The following is a 16,918-nucleotide window of genomic DNA, read 5'->3' on the forward strand; positions in this document are numbered from 1 at the left end:
TAACAAACCTTATTGCCAGCTAATGTATGAACGTCTTTAGGCGAATTATTCCTATACGTAGAGGAATTGAAAAAAAATTGCATCATAGAAAAATTCTTATAAAATTAATTTCTATATATTTTGCATGGTTGTCATGTAGTTGACTAAATACTGTAAATATTTATTAATTTTTGAATGAATAATTTTGCATAAAAATCTTTTTTTCAATTTTTGTTACATTTTTGTATGTGGTTAAAAATTATTTCCACATCAAAATTCTTCTTTTCTTTTTCTGTGTTAATTTTTTCTTCATTCAAAATTCTTTTACCGTGACTTTTGCTGAGATCGGTAAGTATTTAAGATTTGATTAAGTAACTTAACCAAATGTCGCTATTTACGCGCGTCGGATAATAACTTTCAAATTTTCTTTTTTCAAACTTCTTTATTATATATACTTCTGATTTTCAGGGATTAATCTTCAAATACGATTTTTTTTCGAGAATTTTAAAGTTCGACTTTTTGGGTCATTGTGACCCAGTCTGCTCACAACATCAAAACAACATTCATTTAACATACAAATAAAGTTTAAAGACGTCGAGACAATCTTAATTGTGTGCCGACTGAGAAGAGCAAGCCTTCTTTTCTAGCAGCTTTTGTAGAAAATCTCAAGTAAATATTTCGTTTTTCTATTATCCTGTAAAATGTAAACCTCTATCAACCTTTTCCACTTTAGTTTTGAAATAATTAAAAAAGGAACAGTCGATGGCACCATGATCCACACCTCGCAAACAGTCAATAAACTAATTTTAAACGGCATTGGAGCTAATCGGTAGGTAGGACTTTGGCAAACAACGTTGCTTTAAAGTTAATCAAACATTTTTTTTTTTTATCTATAGTATAGGTAACACGAACAAATAGTACAAAACCAAAGGTTCCTAACCTCCCGCAAAAGGACCACCAGATCATACCGCCAGGGGGATCAAACATTCAGGGATATGTTAAAGATAAATTTTCTCAAGAAGTCTAAGTTCATCTTTTTCGCCTGAAATATTTAACTCACGGTTATTCTTCATTATTCAATAACAGGGCCACCACAAAGCGGGAGGGGTGGGTCATGGCGCCCCCACTTTTTTGCAAAGTAACAATATTTGGTTGAGCTTCCTTAGACTCTACCCCATTATCAATTTCATGGCATGGACCCTGCGATATACTATTTACAGTTGACGCTCTCTAATTCGATCTTTAAGGGGAATTGGATTTTCATCGAATAAGGGAGCTTATCGAATAAATGAGTGACGTTTATGAGAGTTTCTTGTTGACGGGGACTTTAAATTTCATCGAATAAGGGAGCCTATCGAATAGTAGAACGTCGAATTTGAGAGCGCCAACTGTATATGAAAACAACACTGAAATACTAACATAGCTTTCCGTCTTCTTCTTTTCTAGATTTGTTCTACCTGATAGTCCATAAAGCAATTTGTAACAAATCACCTCCAAGATGAGTAACATACGTCCTGAAGAAAAATGCATCAAAACATTAGACGAAAAATTAGAAATGGACCAACTTTTAAAACTCTTTACTATCTTTCCAACAGAAGAGGATTTATTATACGAAGCTTTAGAAGAACATCAAAAGATTTTCGAAGGTTTAAGATACAGAGCGATCATCTCTGATGAGCAATATGAATCTCTATTACCATATTCTCGACTAACTGATTTCTCGCAATTCGATTACCATGTTTTACACTTGCTTATCTACAAGTTTACTGATTTAAAGAAGCCAGAAACAGGTTGGGAAAGTGAGCCTTTAGATGAGGACCAATCAGAATCGGCGTGTTATGTACGTGTTTATCTAGCACGGAAAGCGATCAGTTTAATCAAACCACCCGTCTCGTACGCTGTATATCATGGAATTTTTAATTACGCTCGGCAACCGTTGCTAGATCTTGGTAATGAAAAACGATCATTGACATGTTTAAGTGTTCCAAAAAGATTTGGAGCTACGCAGCCTCATCAACATTACGTTGGCCGTAAGGACGAGATAGCAGAGATTGACGATTATCTACATAAACCAGTAACGCCGGATGCGCCACGTAAAGCCGTCATCGTTCACGGCCCGAACGGTATCGGAAAACGTGAGCTGGTAAGGATGTATATCCGGTTAAAGGGATATCGGTACGGAGATAATATCATTTGGTTAGATTCCTCTACGAATTATAATTTACAGAAATCTATAAGAACTCTTTGTCAAACTTTGAGTTTATCAATAGCTGACGCACATGGTGACGTAATGGATTCCGTTGCACTAATGGAAAGCGTTCACGAATATTTTTTGAACTCAACTGTTTTATTTATCTTTGAGAACGTGCAGTCAATGAAACAAATTGCAAGTTTGATATCCAGTAATGAACTCTCATATACTATCATAACGACTACTAAGATATTTTGCGCCCGGCGTTTTAACCATACGTCCGTTAGCAAACTACCGTTAACAACAGCTGAGGACTACCTTAAACGTGCATTACCGATTGGCGATCCTTTCCAAACAGTAAGTCTTCGAAAACATCTAGCAAAATCACTTCGGTTCAATCCATTAGCTTTAAGCTTGGCAACTGCATTCATTACTCATAGTCAGACAAGTACCTGGGATTATATTTATGCAGTGAAGACTGTTGTTAAAGAACACATGCCCAGAAGGGTGGTTAACAAGAAAGATCGCATTCTTACTTCCAACTATACAGCATTTTATTTGACATGCAACGCGCTGACTGAGAACTCTTTATCAGTTTTCATACTCAAAATATTATCCTATTTGAATAATTCATCCATCGATGCTACTCTGGTTGAAGAGATTTTAAAACATTGTGAGATGCATGCAAATATGAGTAATTTCAACCAAGCTCTGGATTTTCTGGTTAAACTATCTTTGATTCAAATCACCGAAGGCTCTGGTAAGGATGAAACGAAACAGATTCTTATCCATTCATCCATACAAGAAGTGAATCGTATTTATCAGATGGAGTATAGTACAAATAAACTACGACCTTTTCATTGCATCTTAGATTATATTTTCAAATTCTCCGGCTTTCATCAACAACGTCATCTAGCCTGTGGACAAACATGGTTGGATCATTTAATGTATATTTTCGAGGCTAAATCAGTGCATAGTCATTTTCTATTAAAATGCAAGCAAAATCAGGACTTTTTACTTGATGTGTTCTCTTCAAAAGGACTTTGTCATGATTTGTTACCGATATACAAGAAATTGGAAAACATTTGTGAGAAACGATCGAAGGATCGGTTTAACATTAAAATCATGATTGCTAAATGCTTTCAAAACCTTGGACAGCTCGGTTTGGCATTATCTGAATTTGAAGATATTGAATATCGATTAATAAAAAACTTCGGTGAAGACGATCCTTTATTGATTGAGACCAGATTCTTAAAAACCTCTTTAATATACAAACAACAAAGATATACGACTGCTCTTGAGCTGTGTAATGGTATCTTAACACAAATGACAAAGTTGAAAATGGACAACCCTGAGTTACGACTTCAGATTCAATATTTAGTTCTGAAATGTAAAAATAAGTCAGGTGAGAAAACAACAAAACTTTCAGAATTGGAGACCATTGAAAAAGAGAAATCGAATGTTTTTCAAGAAAATCATCCCTGTGTTTTCCGCATACAATATGATATTGGTAAACATCTTTTGAAAGCTGGAGATGTCCCTAAAGCCATCGCCAAATTCAGAACATTGGAATCAGTGCAATTGAAAATCCTTGGCGAGAAACATAAAAGTGTATTAAAAACAAAGACAAAGTTAAGCGAATGTTTTAACCGGCTCCACGATTACGAGCAATCTTTACCATACCTCGATTACATTCGAAACAGTCATAAACAACTTTACGGACCCGAACACATTATTTCGTTACATTCTGAACGTGATTATGTCGAATGTTTACAAAACACGTGTCGCCACGATGAAGCTTATGATGTGTTATCACGGATTGAAACTGTACAACAGAACCATCATGGATCCTACAAGATTGACGATATCATATCAACAAAACAGAATGTTGCGAATACGTTACAGGTTATGGGTTACTATCCTGAAGCACTGGATAAATACCAGGACATGCTACAGATGCAACGAGCATATTACGAAGACGATACACATCCAGAGATTCTCAAAACTAAACACTCATTTGCAAATTGTATACACGAGCTTGGTTATCTAGAAGAAGCTACTAAACTGTTTAAGGAAATCGAACTCGAGCAAATCAAAAAGCTTGGTGAGAATCACCAGGATGTGTTAAGGACGCAGAATAATCTGTCTGTTTGTCTCATTGATTCATGTCAGGAAAAGAAAGCTTTCAAGGAGTTGAAAGAAGTTGAAGAGAAACAGAAATCCACCTTAACAACGCACCATCCAGAGCTCTTAGTAACGCAAACAAACATGGCGGTTTGTTTACACAAGCGACAATATTTTGATCGAGCCTACAAGAAATACCAAGATGTTCTCCATTATCAAAAACAGCATTTTGGAGAACGTTCTCTGGTGGTTCTGACATTGAAACATCAAATTGCCATATGCGTACATGACCAAGGGAATTGTATGGAAGCTCTACAAAAATACGATGAAGTTTACAATGCTGTATCAGCATATTTTGGTGCAGACCATCCAGAAACGTTGAGAATTCGTTACAACAGAGCCATTTGTTATTACGATTGCAAGAAATATAAGAGAGCTTTCCACGAACTGGAATTAGTAGAGGATCTACAGATGGATGTTCTTGGTGAGAACCACCCTGATACTCTACGAACACAAATAAGCCTTAACATATGTGGTAGGGATGTTAATAATGTCTTGCTGGGTGGACCAGGTAATATGTGCACTATCATTTGAGAGAAACTCAGGTACCAAAGGTTCATCCAACGTCTGTAACGTTTAAAAGACAATTGGTGGCAATTCCCCGTCAATGTAAAGGCCGGCCTCCACTGCATGCGAAATGGGCGACAGTTTTTTTCTTAACCTTTTTTGCCTGAAAAAAAGATTACGTCAATTTTCAACCGACCAATGACCTTACAAAAACGTTAAAAAGTTTTCGCTCATGTCGCGCGAAAGTGGAGACCAGCCTTAAGTCTTAAGATTTTGATATTCGACATCTATATATTTTATAAGGCTATAGTTTTCCTTCGGTTAAGACCATGTTCACACGTCACTGTTCCATTTCGCTCCAAAATGATTTTCGTTACGGATGGAGTGTGTACATATTGGTTTCAGAGCAAGAAAACAGAGCAGTTCCGTTCCGATGAAAAAAGTGGAAGCCAAACCGTTTCGATCTTTTTGCTTTGTAAACGTCTTCTTTTTTGATGTTTCGAATTCTAACGTTCACACTTGTTTCAGAGCCGTTTCGATACGTCACCGTAACGTCTGAACATAGTCTAATACTCAGCTTGCGGGCTAATGGCGATTACATAAGATTCTCGAAAATTTCCAAGGAGTGCAATTGATTACTCCCATTGTGGGGGGGCGTACGGGTTTGACGGTGTGACGGTATTAACCCTTTTTTCTATCGGTGTTTCGGTGTTTGAAGAAAAAAGTGACGGTATTTCGGTGTCAAACATGCCATGCAGTGACAAAATTAAGGATTTTAGCAAATTTTGCTGTCGGTGTTGACGGTAATCCAAGAAATATGCGTCGATATTTCGGTGTCTGCGACCCCCGTACGCCCCCCTCCCATTGGGGTTAATGATATACACGAAACATCTTCAATCATCAATTTTAAATACTATTTGAAACTACTTGGCAAATTGTGATTTACTGAATTTGAAATTCTTAAGAGCATTTTTATGGCCGGTTTTGACGAGTTTTACATGTTTTTAAATGAATTTTCCGGATTTTCGCTTTCCAAACATGGCCTACAAATTTTGTTTTGAGAATAATGGATGATGGTTTTTTTTCAGATCACCTGAGTGGGTTGACACGAGAATCAATTTTAATGGCTTTTACTTTCTGTGCTTTTTTTAAAGTCTTGCAGAGTTTTTATATAGATTCTCAATAATTTATCAATGCCAAGTCAAACTGTCTTTAATTATTCAATTTCTTTATTATCTTAATGTTTTGAATTGAACTTAAAGCCTTTAGTAACAAGAATAAAAAATAAACTACTAGCCTTTTTGCCCTCCCCGAGCTTCGATTTCGAGGAAAATTCCCTACTAAATTATTTTGAAAATTTTAATTCTTATAAAAAGAACGCAATTTATTATTTATTATTCTTTCAAAATGTTGTGAATTTTGACAGACTTAGTATATACGATATTATATTTTTAGTACTGAAATTTTGTAATACATTTTGAATTCAAAAATAATATCACGATTTAGAAATTTGAAATGGACAGTATTGTCACAGTAGCGTTCCAGTGGAGGGGGGGGGTGCCTTAGGAAATGTAAGGTATTGGGATGTACTTTAAGACTCGTGTTTTATCTTTGAAACCATAGTCCTTATAAAAAACACTGGTCTGCACTGGAAGCTTATTGTTTTAACTTTTTGTGAGCTTTTTCTTTGTTAATTTCAAAAGATAAAAATCGATTTGCTCAGTTTTTGATTACATTACCAAGTCCTCTTGGGATTGGTTTAAGATTTAATCACATGATCAAAAAGTGAGCAAAACAAACTAATTTCTCAACACAAGTTCAAGTAAGAAACAATGGAAAGAAACAAAAGTCTTCCAGACCAGGATTTTTATACGGACTATGTTGAAACCCATTACACCCATCTATCAGAGACCCTGTCAGATCAACCCTGTAATTGATTTTCCAAAAATAGCGTAAGGTAAAGCCCCAGTAGAATAATGAGTACTGGTCAGACCACTCACTACAGCAAAGAACAAGACATTTAAACTCTCTGAAATTTCATCATAATTTAGCTTATATTTGTGGGTATACATGAACATTTAAAAATTATCAGGAAAATGGTTATCTATCTAAAATATAAAAGGTAAAAGAAGATTAGAACATAAAAAATCTTGAAATAAAGTATCAAAAACTTCGAAAAAGATTAAAAGGCAAGTTTCCTCTAACTCAGCCGAAAAATTGAATATAATTATCTAAACATATTTACAAAAGCGAATCACTTAAAATCCTAAAATTTTACTTCCTTTAAAAGCTTGCATTCTCGGTACGATGGTGGAAAAGAACACCGGTCGAAATATTTTCCATTGAAAGTAAAGGTTTACGTCGTTGTCGGACTTTCTCCTTTTGACGTTCTAAAGTGTCGATATCTAGATTTTGAGAGTGACAATCTCGACAAGCTGCCATATATTTATCTGCTCCACCGATAACTTCGATCTGGAAATAAATCAAGAAAAACAATATCATTTCTCAACTTGCTAAAGTGGTAATAGAGGGGTGCACACCAGGCTCGCATTATGCTTAGCATTCTATTGTTCTTAAAAAATGGCCATATTGTTTAAGAACAATAGAATGCTAAGGTACCAAAATCTGAGCCTGCGTATGCTTATAAACGTTATGCTTATGGAAAAAAACATGTACTGCTCATTCGTAACTTCGGTTACAATACAAGATTTTTTAAATTTTTTTTTATTTTTATACGCACTGATATTATCCCGTAACAGTTATCGTATTATCATATAATACCTATATTACTGTATAACACGTATTATTATATACCTGTAGGCAAAAACAGCCATTGAATAATTCCTGATATACCATGGCTATTATATCACGGTAGAATTTTTTTTTCAAATTTTGCTTTCAAAGTTTGAGTTTTTTTGTCGCTCTTTTTGTTATCAAAGAAATTCATTCAAATAAATCTATTGTCAATTTCATGAACAAATTTTAGGACTCAAAGTAATTAAGAAAATCATTAAAAAAGAAAAACATTCGAACGTTCGATTATGGGAGTGTTTTAAGTGAAACGTTTGACTATTGACATAACTAATTTTTTGTTTTTGCCTCTAGGTATATAATAAAACATATATTCAATAGGTTTTCGTTGGTTATTGGATTTATTAACCCTCGGTGATGTATATTCAACTCGGCTTCGCCTCGTTGAATATTACATCACCTCGGGTTAATAAATCTCAATAACCAACTTTTACCCATTGAATATCTGCTTATTATAAACGACTGCAGTAATGTGAATTACCTTAAGGGAACTTTTTTTGGCGGGAATTAATTTTGGCGGGCAGAAATTTTCCTAAAATTTTTTAATTTCGGCGGGAACTTATTTTGGCCAATAGTGAATTTTTTAAATTTTGGTGGGAACTAATTTTGGCGAATGACAGCGTAAATATGTTCTCTTTTGCCTTATGTTGAGCAATTTTGTGGAATTTCGGGGGTTATTTAGGCAAGGAAACAAAAAAATTTAATTTTGGCGGGAACTTATATTGGCGAGTGAGCAAAATATTTAATTTTGGCGGGAACTAATTTTGGCGAATTTCGTCTAAATTCGTCAAATCCGTCAAAATTAGTTCCCGCCAAATTAAGTTCCCTTAAGGTAGTGAATGTGTTTATTTAGAAAAAAAGGAATCTCTCTGACTTACCGTAGTATCACTTATTAGTCGTTTGGTGAAAGATCCTTCGCCATAACAATTCATACAAACTGCACTCAATTTGACAACACTTTCTGCTAGTGGTACCAATTGTAAAATATTACCAAATGCCTAGAAAAAGAAAAAATTGTTACAATTATGTGTTACTATTTTTTGGTTTGGACTCGAAAGAAGTCAAAAATATTCACACTCAGCAACTCTTGAATCAACTTATCCAATGGGCTATTCCATTTTTAAACCAGGGGGTCGATTTTCCAATAATATTTTGTTCATTGTTCATTTTTCAGTTTATCAAAGCGGGTCATTGTTAGGGCTTCCAGAGTTTCTAGAGGGGTCTCTTCATCAACTGACGTCAATAGATGTCTTCTAGCCCATTTCCAAAAAAATTTCAACTTCTAGCGGGTTCTACCCTAGACTTCCAGGGCACAAGTTATTCAAAATTAATAGTGCGGTTAGTAAAAGTTTGCCAAAACCCCTGTATAATTTTTGTTTAGAATAGCCCAATCACACGCCTAAATTTGCTAATAAACATTTTTTTATAAGAAAAAATGTTCTTAACATGTTCTTAATTTCACCATGATGTCAATATTTTTGTTAATTTTCCAAAAAAATCGGGTGTTTTAGAGTCAAGAAAGCCTTAAAATGTTCTTAACTTGCACTTAAGAATTCGGTCATTGAAGCCATATGTTCTTATATAGTTTGCTCTTATAAAAAAACATGTATAGTATTTAGAAAATAACTAACCTTTCGTTGAAAATCTCCATCTAAAGCAGCTACAATTACCGTCTTTTTCAGCTTAGCCATCTTTTCACAAAATTCGACAACATCAGGGAACTACAAATAAAGGAGGTAGGAAAGTACGGTGGCAAAGACAGCAATTGCTATAATAGCTACATAATATAACATAACTACTTTGTACTTGCTTGGAACCTTTTGGGAAGAACTTTTGGCGGGAATTTAATTTGGCGGATGGCTGAAAAAGTTTTTTCGTAAGGAAATTTAATCTGGTGGATCAGGGAAAATGCTAATTTTGGCGAGAATTTAATTTGGCGGATGATGGATTTTTAAATCTGAAATCAGTATGAAAACATCGGACATAAAAAGAGAAGAATTAAATTTGGCGGGAATTTTTAAATTTGGCGGATGGTCGAAAAACCTTAATTTGGCGGATTTCAGACAAATCCGCCAAATCCGCCAAATTTTCTTTCCGCCAAAGTTTCTTCCTTTAATGTACTTTCTATGAAATTTTCTTACACCCCTGCCTCAGTGACCTGGTGAGAATGTTATAATTTTCGCAAATAAAGCCCATTGGGAGAGATATCTCTTGTTTTTAAAAGGTAGAAATTATAAATTGTATTTTGGAGTATTTTTACGTTTCCCAGTGGGGATGTAGATTTATTATAAATTTTCAGTGGGGATTAATATTCCTATGTGGGAGGATTTCTTGACCAAATTTTCAAGTGGGTATGGGGTCCCGATGGGCCTATTATCTAGCTTGAATAGTAGCTCGTTCTATACATACCCTAAGCATTATAAGATATACAGGGGAGTCTCCTTAACTTAAACACGCAAGAAGTACAGAAATTTGTTCGAGTTAAGGAAATTTCGAATTATTGTTAAGATATTGTTAACTGAGGGACCATGGTTGTTCGAGTTAAAGGAGAAATTCTAGAGAAAAAGCTTTAGGAAGAGAAGTTATAGCTGGTTATAGAAGTTCAAGTAGACTCCACTATATTCAAAACATTGAAATGACTGAGATTCTTACAAATTGGCCTTCATCAACACCAATAACTTCGTATTTCACTGCAATATTAACAACATCTTGTAACCTCGAACAAGAAATTGCCTTGAATGTTTGTCTGAAAAAATAATATGAAAAGAAATGAAGATATCGAACCCCTTCCGGACACCAAATAATACAGGGAGTAGTCTTGCTCGTTTTCGCCATCTATTTTTCAAAAATATACTCAAAACTTCAGGCTCTTTCATGTGGTCGAACGGAGATATTTGTATTAAATTTATAAAACCCTTTAGTACTTGACTTCAGCAGTACACAAATTTAAAAACCAATTATAGAATCTGAAAGCTCTCGATAAACTATGTAGAAGACTTTTAAGCGAGTATGGTCGATTTCTGTACCGAACGGGAGTTATTTGATTTGGCCTAAAATGAGTTTAAATTTCTATAAAAATTGGGCCCTTGGGCTCTAGCCTAGGTTTTCAATAAATGGGTCTAAAAATAAAGGGGGATCCTTAAATTTTTTTTTTCCTGGGCCGCCCTTCTAATATCAATCCATAGGGTATCATGTATGTCTGTCCAAATTTGGTGCTTTGTTCCAATTTTGCACGTTTTTGATGTTTTTTGTTATGAACCAGGCCTACTATGTACCTTATCGGCCCTTTTTACGCCGGCCCTAATTGAACGCCGGCCCCTTTTACGCCAAAGCCTAATTTTGGGCTTACACCAATTAGGGCCGTAAATAACGCCAAAACTTGTAAAAATCGCTATTCAGGCTTCAAAACCGTAATTATTAACTAAAATTTACATTAAAATGTTATCTTTCAGTATTAAACTGTTGAAAATTCCATTGAAAATCATTTACTTTCGTAAAGTTTTGTATATAGAGTAAAAAATGGATAGTTTTCATCCTTTAATCATGCCTAAAATCCTTTAAATTGTGTAAGAATGGTCAAAAATTAACGCCGCTTTAGGTAAAAATTGCAAGATTTTGGCCCATTTTACGCCGGCCTTTTTAACACCGGCCCTTATTACGCCACGAGCCCAAAAATAACGCCAATAAGGGCCGGCGTAAAAAGGGCCGATAACGTAAATCCTTTTGGCTTAACGTAGTGTAGTCTTTATTATGTAATGTAGTGTTTTAGAAATGTAAATGTTCGAGTGAAAAAAACACAAACCTGTCATGTGTAGCAACGCCATCATCGCTGTATCGTTTGTCATGTTCGTATTTGATCACCAAGCATGAATAAGCCGCTACTTCATACCGTTTTATCCTACGTAGCAGTTCAGTTCTAAAAATGATATGAAGGACAGTGTAAAGGCCGTTCTCCACTTGCGCGCGCTGCGATTGCATCTCTTGGCTTTAATCCTTTTTACTTGGAAAAAAGATTACGTCATAAAAATGTAGCGCGGGCTCGAAAAAAAAAGTTGAACACATTTCAACGGCGAAATATGTCGTTCTTTGATAATTATGGTTAGGGTTTGTCGTTCCTTTTGTCGCTTTTTAATAGTTATTTGTCGTTCTTTTTAGATGGTCTGGAAACGTTAGATGAGCAGTCTCCTACCACCCTCTAACAAAACATTGTGTGACATTAGATGGGGTATGTGGAAAAAGTAAAGGCATAAATAAAATATCTTACGTTTTGCCCGAGAACATTGGCCCAAAGATAACCTACAAAATTAAAACAAACCTTTCAAAGCATCAAGCATCATATTAAATCGATATTTGGATCTATGTTAATGAATGGAGCACTCTTTCATCAGAGAACCTTTATAAGTAATACCTTATAATCAAAATGGTGAATATTAAGCAACGTTCAAAATAGTAGTACATTACAGTTCGTTGATTTCACTCAAAATTTCTTATCAACAATAGGCTGTTCCATTAAATTCCCATACAGGGGTGGAAGAATCTTTTCAAGATAAAAAAGTGATTCTTAGAAGATTGTGGATACCCAGCTGGAAAATTGCAAAATTTGAAAAAGAACCGTTGGGAAAAATCTGTTTATACCTTGTGTGAGGGTGGACGAACTAAAATCAGTCTTTTACCCCCTCGAAAAATGAAAAAATATTCCTTTATACCCCTTGGAAATGTTCGACTTAAAATGGAATGGCCAAATAACACAGGTTATTGAAGATTCCTCCCCTATGTAAGATACCTAGTAGCCCAAAAGTTTGTATACAAAATTTCACCTGAAGTTGTCCTTTATTTTGATGTGGCGCTGCTGATCGAAATCCATTTAATGATGCTGGTGTGATATTCATAATTTTTTTTTAATTCAGATATTATACAATTTTATTTATTTACAACTTTCTAGAAGAGAGAAGATAAAAAGGTAATAATTAATGCTGATATCATGAAACTGACAAAACTTATAAAATTTTTCTTCTCTATCACTCGCTTGCGACTGAAGTCCACTATAGATCATACTGTAAAGGTCAAACGTTTTCAAAACAGTGATTTTACTAGACAGTCTTTCATACTTAAAATTCAATACTTCATAAATAAGGCATGACCTAGGCATGAATAAACACAACACCTCTCAATGTCTTAACCAAATCCCTAACTATTGCATGTTTTTCTTTTAGAGGGTGTCAAATTGCGATTTGGTCCCTTTTGGGGTTCTATTTGTAAATAAAAGTGTTTGCATAACAATTTCAAAATATGTTTTTTCACGCTGAAATCCTTAGACGCTACTGTGAAATTTTGTTTTTTAGAGAGATCTAAAATACCATACTATAAGGAAAAAACATAAAGAAAGAAAGAAGAAAGTCATCAACGGAATAAATACTTGACTTAATTATTTAATCTCAGCGCAAGTTTTTTGTTTTTGATATTGGAAAACATGACATCATTTTATTTGTTTTCCTTAAAACATCATAAACAAACTTTTTTAAATGTATATTTCATATTCACATTAGAAAACTCAACTGCCACACAACTGGTTTATAGGGAAACTTATTTTTTGTAGTTGCGAAATTCAATGCATTATTAACTATGACCAAAATACTGCCAAAATATCCAATTGTAAGATAAATGTGCTACAAGATATGTAATATATTTCGAAGCCTTAACCATACAAAGTGTTAATACAAAAGGATAACCCACAGTCTAAACTGTTCTCCTCTCCATGCTTTTAAAAAGCAAACCAGGATCTCATTTCTATATCTCTGATTCGTTATGTTTCAGGTAATAAAAAACGCAGGTTATCAACTCCCATATTTCATCAAAAATTTGTGAATAGTCAGAATCACTTATTTTATGTTGAATAATGAACCAGTATTTTTATCTCTCAAAAGGGGTAATCAGGTCTGACAAAATTGGGACAAAAGATTAATTACAGAACTATCAAACTTCTAAGCATCAAGGTAGACTTGGAATCCAAGCGTTAAACTTTGTTCACAGTCTAGGTTTGATTGCTTTGTTTATGCTGGTTTACCCCTTGGTGCAAGTAACTTGCTTTCAGGAAGACTTTTACCTGCAATACAGGTTGATTAATCAGTTTTTTTTGCGTATCATTTACCATAATCTTCCTGTGCACTTTGATAATTTTTATATGGGGTACACCAAAAAAAGTACACAGGTTTGTCGAGATATTGTGAGCTTCATGATTTAAATTTCTTGTTCATTCTTTTTTATCGTATGGAGGATGCTCTAACTTAAATTCTAAGCTATCATACATTGAATTCGAAAATTATTTTTAAAATACTGACTTTTTTTAATGTAAAAAAATCATTACAAACAGTGAGCAAAATCTTTCTTTACACGTAAAAATACGAAAATGCAACTGTGTTCATCAAAACTCGTTACGAAATTTGAAACATATGATAAAACAGGTTATCCCATGTGGGATAATATTTTTGGAAAAGCTGAAAAAAGTTTTATAAATTTCCAAGAGAGATTTTGATGTTATGTGTGTGCTATGTGAGAAAACTTTTGAAAAAATAGATCACCATTCTTCGACTAGTGGCTCAAAGAACTTGGGTCTGCATTGAGTTTGCTCGTGTTGGAAATGTTCATGACGTGCAAATAAGATGGAGAAACTTTTGGCAAAATATAAATAAGAAAAAAAAACAATAAAAAAAAACAATAAAATTGTGTTTTTTTTATTTTGTCTTATTTATAGCGTGATTGCTGTTTTTAACGATTTTTTTAAATTTCGACATGGAAAAAAAGTCAGATTTTTTAGAATAACTTTCGAACTACTTTTTCAATTTTAATGTATGATAGCTCAAAATTCAAGTTAGAGCATCCTCTATACGATGAAAAAAGAATGAGCAAAAAATTTAAATCCTGAAGCTCACAATATCTCGACAAACCTGTATACTTTTTTTTGGTGCACCCGGTATGTGCAAATCATTTATGGTAAATACTGACTCAGCAAAACTATTTTTGATTTCCTTCACGACCACTGTTCACGACACACTTTCAAAATAAAATAGTAACTGCCTCAGAACTTGAAACAGGTGGCTGGTCTTTTAATGTGGTTTATAGTAATTTGAAAGTTTTTAGAACTTGCTAAATAGACATCATATAAGGATATTATGTAAGGTTAGGTGTGCGGGTCTCTCTCTGGATTTCGAAAGTCTGTCAACAAGTGTTCACACATAGACTGAATCAAATATTCTGTATCAGACCTGATCAGACCAGCTTACCTGCGTCAAGCTCAAATATTTTAAAACTTTGCGATATGTGAGTGACTAAATACTATATACTAGTGTGATTAGGTGAACAAAAAAGTAAAATCAACACAGTTTGTTTTTTACGATATTTCGTTCTATTTTCAGAACTTCATCAGGTATAATACTGCACAAGCGTTAACACATTTTTAAATGCTACAAAAATCAGTGATGCGTAAAAAAAAAAAAGGCGAGAAATAAAAAATTCTAATGAACAAAGGAAAAAATTCTATAGGGAATAAAACAAAGAAAATGTTAAAAAGATTTAATAAAAATAGGTGCGTAGCGATAATATTTACAACGTTAAAACAGTACAATAAAATTGATGAAAACAACCCCGTGGGGAATAATCGTCGAAAACAATAAAACTAAAAATTTAACAAAAAAGGTTTCGAATTAGCACAGTAAACGCAGTGGAAATTAAAACGGAAAATTAAATGCTCGTGTCCCCTTCTGGTTTATTCAGGACAAAAAGCAAAACAAAAAGAAATTACGGAACAAAACATGGGAACACCTGATACTAGTAGAGCACACAACTGTGCTGTAGGCATGCCCGTAGGTCATACCAAGCAGTCCAAAGAAGGGCGTTCTCCCAAAAACGACCGGTCATAACCAAATGACCGCAGTATAAGCTCAATACTAGCATCAGTTATCCCCAGAAAACTGAGGAGTTCAAAAAATGGCCTAATCCGGAACAACAACTTCACGATCGTTCAACCCGTGAGGAAGGAACGTATTAAGTTTATATTGCCAAAAACGTTCTCTCTTCCTGACATCTTCAAGGATATTTCCCTGGTCAATAAGAGTGAATTCAAAATCTGCAAAACCGGAATGACCAGGTAGGTCAAAATGTTCGTGAAGTTCTTGTTGTGGCACAGTTTTGTCCTTGTGATATTTGTTACACGATTTATAATTACTGAACCTAGTTCTAAAAGGAGTCGTGCAACTACCGACATACTGAATACCGCAGGTTTTGCATCTAAGAAGGTATACAACATTGGAAGAGCTACAGTTCATAGATAACCCACGAATGTTGTATATCTTTCCATTCCTAGAAGCAAACTCTGATGTATTCTTAACTGAAGGACAAACACCACAGCGTTTTCCAAGACATGGTTCACTCTGGCCTTTGTTATCATCCCCCAAGGTAGGGACTTTCGCGCGAACCAACATATCTTTAAGACTTTTGCCCTTGCGAAAGCCCACTAACGGCACGTCTTGGAAAACCTTTTGGTGTACTTTATCAAAAGCTAAAATAGAGTGTGCCTTCCTTACAATCCTATAAAGGTTCCGGAACGCAGGATGGTAAGTTATCATAAGAGTGAGCTTATATTTCTTTGCACTCTTTTCCTGCTGTAACAGATCCTTTCTATCGAACTTCCGACCCTGTATCACCTTCTTGCGCACCAATCTCTGGCAATATCCTCGCTTGAGTAGCCACTTTTCCAAATCATCGCATCTTTTGTCAAACAACTCGGGCTTCGAACAGATACGGTTAGCCTTAATGTTTGACTATATGGTAGATACGGTTTAGCCTTAATGTTTGACTATATGGTATAAAGTGTGATTAGTGTGATTAGTATAGTATGGTTGATTGATCCAAATAATTTGGGGTAAATTTTGGTGGTTGAGCTCATTAACATAACTTTAACATTTAATAGGGAATACAGAAAAAATTTTCAGGAAAATGAGCAAAACCTTCTTTCAAATCAAATACCTTAAGTGGATAAATTTTGGCGGGGATTAAATTTTGGACAAGAATGTCCTTGTCCTTTGGCCTTTGGACTTTGGATCACACTTTCTTATACCTAATATTTTCCTTCCTACTCGTATTACTGACCACTCTATGACACTTATCGATAATATCTTTTCCTCAATTTCTGAAAAACACAGTTTTTTTGTGAAAAAATTCTTTGTTAAAAACATATTTTTGTCATCAGTT

At 34.5% G+C, this 16,918-nt stretch overlaps 2 protein-coding genes across 2 annotated transcripts; one reads left to right on the top strand and one right to left on the bottom strand.

The window, feature by feature from the left end:
* Positions 1-717: 717 nt before the first annotated feature.
* On the top strand, positions 718-5,505 carry LOC136807951 (uncharacterized). The gene is made up of 2 exons (XM_067064580.1): positions 718-808; positions 1,426-5,505. The coding sequence occupies exon 2, from the start codon at positions 1,478-1,480 to the stop codon at positions 4,886-4,888; it is 3,411 nt and encodes a 1,136-aa protein (XP_066920681.1). The 5' UTR covers positions 718-808; positions 1,426-1,477; the 3' UTR covers positions 4,889-5,505.
* Positions 5,506-7,055: 1,550 nt separating this feature from the next.
* LOC136807961 (thymidine kinase, cytosolic-like) lies at positions 7,056-12,573 on the bottom strand. The gene is made up of 7 exons (XM_067064591.1): positions 12,490-12,573; positions 11,937-11,968; positions 11,475-11,588; positions 10,325-10,418; positions 9,304-9,393; positions 8,551-8,670; positions 7,056-7,333 (listed from the first exon to the last, which is right to left on the bottom strand). Exons 1-7 carry the CDS (start codon positions 12,559-12,561, stop codon positions 7,145-7,147), a joined length of 711 nt encoding a protein of 236 aa, XP_066920692.1. The 5' UTR covers positions 12,562-12,573; the 3' UTR covers positions 7,056-7,144.
* Positions 12,574-16,918: the final 4,345 nt, after the last annotated feature.

This window comes from Clytia hemisphaerica, unplaced genomic scaffold (genome assembly GCF_902728285.1).
Source record: "Clytia hemisphaerica strain Z4C2 unplaced genomic scaffold, Clytia hemisphaerica genome assembly, whole genome shotgun sequence".
In the NCBI taxonomy this organism is placed as follows: Eukaryota; Metazoa; Cnidaria; class Hydrozoa; order Leptothecata; family Clytiidae; genus Clytia; species Clytia hemisphaerica.

Bases quoted from the DNA above. Each gene is read 5' to 3' on its own strand.
- LOC136807951 (XM_067064580.1), top strand. From the start codon at position 1,478: ATGAGTAACATACGTCCTGAAGAAAAATGCATCAAAACATTAGACGAA.
- LOC136807961 (XM_067064591.1), bottom strand. From the start codon at position 12,561: ATGAATATCACACCAGCATCATTAAATGGATTTCGATCAGCAGCGCCA. The intron at 11,969-12,489 runs GTGAAATTTTGT...TTAATTTTGTAG, and splicing joins AAAATAAAGGACAACTTCAG to GTTATCTTTGGGCCAATGTT. The intron at 8,671-9,303 runs GTTAGTTATTTT...TTCTTTTTCTAG, and splicing joins ATGGAGATTTTCAACGAAAG to GCATTTGGTAATATTTTACA.